General features: G+C 39.1%; 1 protein-coding gene across 6 annotated transcripts in view; it reads right to left on the bottom strand.

Annotated features, from left to right (window-relative positions):
* Positions 1-243: 243 nt before the first annotated feature.
* The window catches only part of LOC132380406 (diacylglycerol kinase delta-like), a 166,743-nt gene continuing 157,564 nt past the window's right edge, over positions 244-9,422 (bottom strand). For all 6 annotated transcript variants that reach the window (XM_059949167.1, XM_059949190.1, XM_059949175.1 and 3 more), the window contains one exon: positions 244-4,156. In XM_059949167.1, coding sequence (XP_059805150.1) covers positions 4,067-4,156 — 90 coding nt within the window. In that variant the 3' untranslated portion in view covers positions 244-4,066. The remainder of the gene's footprint in view (positions 4,157-9,422) is intronic.

Raw genomic sequence — 9,422 nt, 5'->3', positions numbered from 1 at the left:
TGGAATAGTATTATTGGCTAGGAATCTCTGTCAGATACCAGGATGAACCAAAATCTTCTTGCATGGTTACTCTGTGCAACAAGTGGAAAATGGGATTCCTGGTTAGTTTTACAAAGTAAATCCTGCAAAATTCAACGCTACTAACAAAAAGAGAAGTATTAGGTAGATATTTACTTGTTTGGGTTCATATTTCACCATTTACCATACAAAAAACATCCAAAAAAATTCCAAGGAACAGGAAAATGAGAATAAAAACATTTTACTAGAAGATTGGATTCAATCCCACTGTATTTACAGGAAATATGTACATCGATTGACAATTAATATGTACAAAAATACAGTCACAGCCATATTTATATATAAATTAAGAATAAATACAATATGCAGATCTCATGACAAGGCAGAAAAGAACCAAAAAAAAAACCCAATCTACTTTCTGCTCTCTCCAAAGGGAGAGCGAGGTTAGTAACAAGGAACTGTTACTTGTTAAAGTGTGGTGCAGTGAGACCTGCTCTCATTCAAGCAGTCAGATAATTCTAATTATCATAATTATTAGAGTAACTTAGAAATATCAACACCATGGAGCAGCTATCTTCAAAGAGTGCCACAGTTACCCTTCAAACAGGGAATTGCTATCTCCCTTTAAACAGATCTAGTATACCTTAAAACATAATGTTACAACCATCCTTTAATCAAGAATTTTGAATAAAGCTATGATTTACTTTCAGATAAGGCGCCAAATCTCTCTTGAAGGGCAAGCATTCATCAAACACTGATTCCCTTTAAGGAGACTTGTGGACTGTTTTCAACAGAACCCTCCTGTCTTCCTTAAAATAGAGATACGTTCACCATAAATGTCAGAAGTTCGTTGTTGACTGAAAAATTAAAGCAACCTACTGTCTTTTAAGGACATAGGAAGCAATCTCACAGGGTTCACTGCACCAAAAACGTAAGGTCTCAAAACAAGATTGTTGATTCTTCTCTTGCTCAATTAAAGTACCATGTTTCTTCATTTTCCCATTTAACTCTTATAGCAGATCTCTCAATCTCTTCAATAATGATATATATCTTCACATCTCTCTGATCTCAAATCATTTTTCTGTGTCTGAGATTTATTTGATATGTATTACAAGTTTCTGTCCAAAAATATTGCAATGGTACCCCCCAAAACATCCTTCACTCAATGTAAATAAGGGAGACAGATGAGACAACGCTACTTTATGAGGTTTCCTTTTGTCTCGAGGGAGGTCAAGGTTCAAGATCGTTAAGGAGACTTGTTTGGCCTGCAGTTCTTTTCCCACGGTAATGAAGATGACATATGGATTCCAAAAAAATTCAAAGCGATCCTGGTCCTTAGCCTTATCAGCATAATCTGCAACCTTAGATAAAGATACCTAATGGTGGCTATTGGGAGAGGAAATTTAAGACGTGTGCATCTCCACCTCATTTTCACTGCTATTCTGTTATTTTAAATAGTATCAAGGAGAAAAATGCAGCCAATACCTCCATTTAATAGTAAATAAACCTCCACTATTGGACCCTTTTTTACCCTGTTAATGTATCATCAGTGTACCAACATTGTAATTCCACTAAGTCTTCTCCATAGCACTGCCTCCACTTCTTCAATGAAGTGTGTAGTATTCAAGAATTCAGCTTGTGTTTACAATGTGCCTATAAAGTGGGAAAAAAATGAAGCCAGGACCTTCAAAGAAGTATCTGGAAATGAATGGATTATCAATTAATTGAAGAAAGATACTAAGGGGCTAAATAATTGCCAAGATTAGATGCTAAGTAAATCCTTGTTAAAAAGAAATATAGTGAATGAGTAAGGAAATCCACAAGTTGGCAAAGGTGAGAGAAAGCAAATGGTGAACGAATGGAAAATAGTGAGTTCACAAGATATAGAAAAATGGAGGGATTGGGCTTTATTAGAATCTAAATATAGAAATAAGGACATTATCAAATAATAACTTGTGTGAATTGAATTGGGCATAAGATCTCATTGGTCCTGAAATCAGGCATCTAGCAGCTTCATTTTTCTAAGCTGAGGGATGAACAGAACAGCAGAAAGATTAAGCAGTGTCTCTTGAAGGAGATACATAATGATCCAAAGCTTCGGTCAACCTGTTTTGCTCTAAACCACAATAACCTTCTAATTGGCAGAAAGATGTAACCCAACAGGATGTGTATTGTGAAATGTGTTATAGCACGGACACATCCCACAAAATTACTGTCCACCATCAACCATCCATTTAGTCATAATTCCATTTTTGTTAATCTTTTGACAATCTCATCCCTTCTCCTCCCCCCCCCCCCCGATTCTATAACTCACCTATAATGAAGGTGCAATTTACAACAGTTAATTAACCTAACAACTGTATGTCTTTGGGACCCAGGAGGATACTGGAGCAACCAGATGAAACTCATGTGGTCGCAGGGAGAATGCGTAAACCCCACAGAGTTGACATCCAAGGACAGCACTGAACCTGGTACTTCGTTGCTACATGGCAGTGCCTTTGTTAAGTGTGCTGCTGTGCCACAGACACAGAACGGGGAGTTCATAACAAATGTGTTTTGGACGCTACTTTCTTCTCCCACCGCCCCATATTCCAGTCTTAATTCACTCTCACACATTCCAGGACTCACCACCATACTTCACATGATTTAAGATTTACTCTACTTCACATTCCATATTCTCCAGGTGTCAGCTGTGGCTCAGTTGGCTGCACTCTAACAGTACTAAAAGAGTGCTGCATTATTAAAGATGGGATATTTTAAAAGAGATGTCAGAATCAAGTGCTCCCTATCAGCTGGGCATTACAGTCCATGACTTTATTTGAAGTGCAGAAGAGTTCTCCTTCTTGTGCGAGTCGACATTGATCCTCAACTGACACAACTAATAAATGTCTGTGGCTGTTATCAATTGCTATTCATGGGATATTGCTATTAGCATTTTCAACAGTACAAAAGGGACATGCTTCAAAATTATGGGCTATTATATGTTTCTTGACATCCTGAGATCACCAGAAGTGTTGTAAAAATAAAATTCTTTTTAAGGACACATTCTCATACATTCGTAATGCTTCTGAAATTAGTCTCACATACTGCAAACACTTCTAAAATTATTCTCACACATTCCAGTCAACCCAGGACTGATTCTTTTACTTCCCAGACGTACAAGAATTGACTCTCATTCATCTTTAACACTCCAGGACAATATCATCCAGGCTTACTCCAAAGGGTTAGGGTGGGTTTGAATACCCTTTTTGGCAGTGTTGCACTGAAAGCTCCACTTTTGGAGTCTGAGCATTGACATGAGCTCCTGCCTCCCTATACTCTTAAGTTACTGTTTAGGCAACAGAAACCAATGCAGTAATGGCAGGAGCTTTGAAGGCAAACAGTACAGGAAGACACTGTAATAGCATTCCCATCTTCTTCAAGTTCTGTTCTGTAAAAGGACTCTGTACAGATTCTGGGTTGAGAGAAAGATGTAGGAGTCCACAAACATCCAAAAAACTCTCAAAGATCACAACATTAAATGTTAATTTCTGTCGATGAGAGTAACAGTTTCATTAGGCCATATATGTTCTTCTTTTATAAGAAAGAAATGTTTTGTCCCTTTCATAAATGAAATTTAGAAATTAGGTCACTGTTGTGTAGAATATTCCTTTGTCGAAAAAACAAGATCCCTCTTCGTTGGGACCATGATTAAATTTAGACCAATTACACTCCATTTACTCTGAGCTAACTTTCAGCGTAACAATCCAAACAAACTGGTTGCCCTGGGTGCCATGTTTGAGGTAACTTCCATTCTGATTTGACAGATTTTTCCTTGAATCCAGCATTAGTTTGATTGGTTAAGGCTTGTTCCCATTTTCTTTTGGCCATAAGATTTGAGTACAAGGCCACTTATAACATTGCTATTTGTTAGATGCTCCACCACCACACTTTCTGATAAGCTGAAGGTGAGGCAAACACATACAGCTAAAGGCTAGGTGTTCTCATCCTCTGTTCAGTGGGCTGGAGGCTTAGGTAGCTCTGTTGACACATGAGCTGAACATGTACATCACACTTCGCTGACAGGTGTATTCCGGCTCAACTCCTTGATCCCATGTAGAATCCGCTTCATGTGGCCCACTCTTGTTATCCCCAAGTCCTGCCAAACACAGATCAGAAGACAGGTTTTTACTGGGAGTAAATTAACTTCATAAATATTACAGTATTAATGAGAGAGTAGATCAGGAAGTAAAAATATCATGTAAAGGAAATAGGTTTAAATGGATGAAACGTTACTCCAAAGTGACTGAATGGCAAGCAATGCCTTCCTCTCTGGTGAGACCATGTACATCCCACTGGTACAAGTCTTCACCAACCAAACATTACACCAAAACCACTTAATAAAGTATCAGTCTTCTTTGCTTGTTATGTGGGGAAGATGAAGATACTGCAATTGTCTACCTTTGTTCATGGCTGCCTGCGGGAAGACGAATTTCAGGGTTGTATTCTGGATATATACTTTGATGATTAATGTACTTTTAAGTACTCCTAGACAAATATGAAGCTAAGATCTAGTTACACCCCTAAGTTCTTCTGTAACAGAGCTTTTTGAATAACTCAATGTGTATCTCAAATGACTGATTAGCTTTCTTCCCTTGAAATAAAGCATCCCTTTGTTACGAATGGGAAAGAGGAGCTTAAATAGAACAGTGGTTACCAGATTAACTTGGATCAGCTTGTGGAACTATGATGTGGTATCCATCAGTAAGACTTAGTTGCAGGAGGGACAGGACTGGCAGCTCAATGTTTTGGGGTTCTGATGGTTTAGACATGACTGAGGGGTGGTATTAAAGGAGAGAAGCATCCTTCTTCATCAGGAAAAATCTCATGAAAGTGCTCAGATAGGACATACTAGAGGATTTGTCTACTGAGGCAATATGGGTGGAATAAGAATAAAGGAAGACCAGATCAATGGGACTGTATTATAAATGTTCAAATAGTCAGCGGGATTTAGAGAAGCAAATTTGTAGAAGAATGCAGACAGTTGTAAATATGACGTTGTGATAATAGGTGATTTTAACTTTCCACATATTGACAGGGACACCCATACTGTGGATAGTTTGTCAAATGTCCTCAGGAATGTTCCCTTGATCAATATGTAGAGGTTCAAATAGAGAGAGCATAACATTGGACCTCCTCTCAGGGAACAAGGCAGGGCAGGTGACAGAAGTGCACACAAAACACTTTGGACCCAGTGATTGCAATTCCATCAGTTTCAAGATAATTAAAGAGAAAGATAGGACTGGTCTTTGGATTGAGATCGTAAATTGGAGTAAGGACAATTTTGGTGGTATCAGAAGGAAATGGCAGATGTGGACTGGTACATGTTGTTTCCCAGTACAAAGATGCTTGGTAAGTGAGAGGCATCCAAAAGTGAAATATTGAGAGTACAGAATCTATATATTCATGTTAGAATAAAAGACAAGGCCAACAGGTCTAGGGAACTTTTGTTATCAAGGGATATTGAGACCCTGTTAAAGAAAATAGAAGAAGGGCATATCATGTGCAGGCAGTTAGGATCAAACAAAGTGCTTGAGGAGTACAAGAAATGCAGGAGAACCCTTGAGGAAAATCAGGAGTCTGTACTTGGGAATATTGACCCACAATTCATTGAAAGTGGCATTACAGGTAGATAGGATTGTAAGGAAAGCTTTTGGTACATTGGTCATCATAAATCGAAGTATTGAGTACAGGAGATGCGATGTTATGTTGAAGTTGTATAAGAAGTTGGTGAGGCCTAATTTGGAGTATTGTGTGCAGTTTTGGTCTCCTACCTACCAGAAAGATGTAAACAAAGTTGAAAGAGTACAGAGAAAATTTACAAGGATGTTGATGGGTCTGAAGCACCTGAATTATAAAGAAAGATTGGATAGGTTAGGACTTTATTCTTTGGAACATAGAAGATTGAGAGATTTGATAGAGGTATACAAAATTATGAGGGGTATAAATAGGGTAAATGCAAGCACGCTTTTTTCACTGAGGTTGAGGGGACTACAAACAGAGTTAAGAGCGAAAGGTGAAGTTTAAGGAGAACATGAGGACAAACTCCTTCATTCAGAGGGTAGTGAGAGTGTGGAATGAGCTTTCAGCACAAGTGGTGCATGCAAGCTAAATTTCAACCTTTAAGAGAATTTTGGAAAGGTACATGGATAGCAGGGGTATGGAGGGCTATGGTCCTGCTGCAGGTCACTGGGAGTAGGCAGATTAAATGGTTTGGCAAGGACTAGATGGGTCGTAGGGTCTGTTTCTGTGCTGTACATTTCTATGACTTTATGACGCTAAAAGATGAAATGAGGCTGCTCTGGCAGACAAGATGAAGGAGAATCCAAAGGGTTTCTATAGGTATATTAAAACAAAAGAATAGCAAGGGACAAAATCAGTCCTCTTGAAGATCGTCGAGATCTTAAATTAATCTTTTCATCTATATTTATTCCAAAGACTGACAGAGAGAGTATAGAACTGAGGCAAAAGTGTGGTGAGGTCATGGACCATGTCCAGATACAGAAGAGGAGGTGCTGGTTGCACTGAGATAAATCCCAGGGCCTGACAATGTGGCTTATGGGAGGCTATTGCAAAAATTGTGAGGCCCAGGCAGAGATATTTAAAATGCCCTTAGCCATGTGTGAGGTGTCAGAGGTCTGGAGGATAGATAATGTTCTTTTCTGTTGTTCAAGAACGGCTCTAATAATAAGCTGGGAACTATAGGCCAGTGAGTCTGACGTCAATCATAGGTAAAACAATGGAAGATATTCTAGAATATACAAGTATTTGCATCAACAGGGCTTGATTAGGGATAGTCAACATGGCTTTGTGTGTTTTAGTTCATGTTTAATCAATCTTATATAGCCTTTAAGAAAGTTACTAAAAAGGCTGGTGAAAAAAAGATGGTGGACATTGTCTACATAGATTTTAACAAGGTCATTGACAAAGTCCTGCATGGGAGACTGGTCGAGAAAGTTAATTTGCTTGGCATTCAGGTTGAAGTAGTCAATTGGATCCGATATTGGCTTAGCAGGGGAAACCAGAGAGTGGTTGGAGATGGTTTGTTTGACTGGTGGCCTGTTGTTAGTGGCTTGCCACAAGGATTGGTGCAGGGTCTGATATTGCTTATCATCTATATTCATAACTTAGATGATAATGTGGTAAACTGAATCAGTAGATAAGTGGACGACACCAAGGAAGGCTATCAAAGTTTGCAGCATGATCTGGACTAGCTGGGGAAAGGTGCTGAAAGATGGCACACAGAATTTAATGCAGACTGAGGCAAGAGAGGTGGTGTGAGATAATTGTACTTTGGGAGAATAAACCATGCTAAGTCAGTGAATGATAAATACTGAGGTGAGGCATTACAGGTAGATAGGGTAAAAAAGAGAACTTTTAGCACACTGGCTTTCATAAATTAGGGCAATTAATATAGAAGTTGAGATGTTATGTTGAAGTTGTACACGATGTGGGTGAGGCCAAATTTAGAGCACCAAGTATAATCTTGGTCACCCACTTACAGGAAAATATCAGTAAGCCTGAAAGAGTGTAGAGAAAATTTACAATGATGTTGCCGGGACTTGAGGACTGATTACAGGAAAAAGTTGAACAGTTTAGGACTTTATTCCCTGGAATGCAGGAGAATGAGGGGAGACCTTTTGGAGGGATACAAGAAGGGAATTTCTTCATTCAGAGAGTGAGCTGAGTCTAGAATAGCTGCCAGTGATATGGGTTCAATTGTAATATTTAAGATACGTTTGGACAAGTACATGGATAATAGAGATTTGTAGGGATATGGTTTGGATGGAGGTAGATGGGACTAGCTAGTGGATCAGGTTAGCATGGACTGAACGGTACGAAGGGCCTGCTTTTGTGCTATAGTACTCGGTGACTCAATGCCTCAACTGTAGAATTGCAGGGATCAGTGCAGGTCACTGTCCAAATATTCATTTTCTGGCGTCATGGAAAAGATTTACATATAAGGTACATATTCAGAATGTGATCATGTAGTTGTAGCTATGTATAAAACAAGCATTGTATTAGTAGTGCCTTTCCAGCGGAGTAGCATGCCGATGAAAAGAATTACGCCATTCATGCAGAGCCCTTGTTGCACAGTTACACACTGGATAAATACAGTCTGATTTCTACTGGGGTAGAGCAGTGCCGCCTCCCTCTGACAAAACGTGGCACATTTTGCACATACCCCTGATAGTTAAATCTTTACTGAAAAGACAACTTATTATACATCACTTTTCTCAGCTAGCTCAGACAATTAGATGAACATGAAAGTCTAGCCTATTCCTATTTCTGTTCTGAATGTAATATTCCTAGCAAACTTTTCTGAAAAGAATTAGAATTAGCAGCGGCTGGGTAGAGTGGTATTCCAAATGAAATGGCATAATTCAGTTCTATTTATTGATTGCAAGCTTAAGTAGGTTTTCTGAATGGAAAGTTAATATGGGAATTCAATATTTATTGCTTATTCAGATCTTTAAAGGGCAGATAGTGCAGTTTGCAATTTTTGAAAAATATAATTGCAGTTGGCTGACAACATGAAGAACCTGGAGGAAATATCTGGCTTTCTGATACATATCTGAGGACAAAACTAAGGCCATTTAATAACTTTAACTTCCTTTGATAGCAACTTTTTGATCCTTGATGGTTCATGTGATGATCACAAAGCTTAGCTAAGTCTTTCCAAGTTGCTGATGCTGTGGCAATGAAGGAACAACAATACATTAAGTCATCAAAGTATGTCTGGGAATGGTGGTATTCTTTGTCCAAAATGCCCTTGCTCTTCAGAGTAGCAGAGGTTGTGGGTTTGGGAATTAAATTAATGAAGCCTTGATGGGTTGCTACAATACATTTTGTAGCATTAAGCAGTGCAGCCATAATGTGTCAATGGTGGAAGCAATGAATGTTCAGGGCAGCTGGTAACTGGATGTTGTGCTCTGCACGTTCAATGTTTTTGGAACTGCTGTCAACCACGTAACTGTAATCTATTTAGTCAGCCAGCTCTGACCTACATTGCTCAACACAGTTTCCAGTAGTTCATGATTGGAGATTTGTTGATGGTAGTGTCATCAAAAATTACCTGTGAAGTGGTTAGATTGCCTTTTGCTGGAAATACTCATTGCCTAGTACTTGGATGGTGCAAATGTTGCCTGGACTGGGGAGCATGCCTTATGAAAACAGTTTGAGTGAACTTGGCCTTTTCTCCTTGGAGCGACGGAGGATGAGAGATGACCTGATAGAGGTGTATAAGATGATGAGAGGCATTGATAGTCAGAGGCTTTTTCCCAGGGATGAAATGGCTGCCACAAGAGGGCACAGGTTTAAAGTGCTTGGGAGTAGGTACAGAGGAGATGTCATGGTTTGGTATC

Source organism: Hypanus sabinus, chromosome 2 (assembly GCF_030144855.1).
Source record: "Hypanus sabinus isolate sHypSab1 chromosome 2, sHypSab1.hap1, whole genome shotgun sequence".
In the NCBI taxonomy this organism is placed as follows: domain Eukaryota; kingdom Metazoa; phylum Chordata; class Chondrichthyes; order Myliobatiformes; family Dasyatidae; genus Hypanus; species Hypanus sabinus.
The sequence above is the reverse complement of the archived record's forward strand: the minus strand, read 5'-3'. Positions and strand labels throughout refer to the sequence as shown.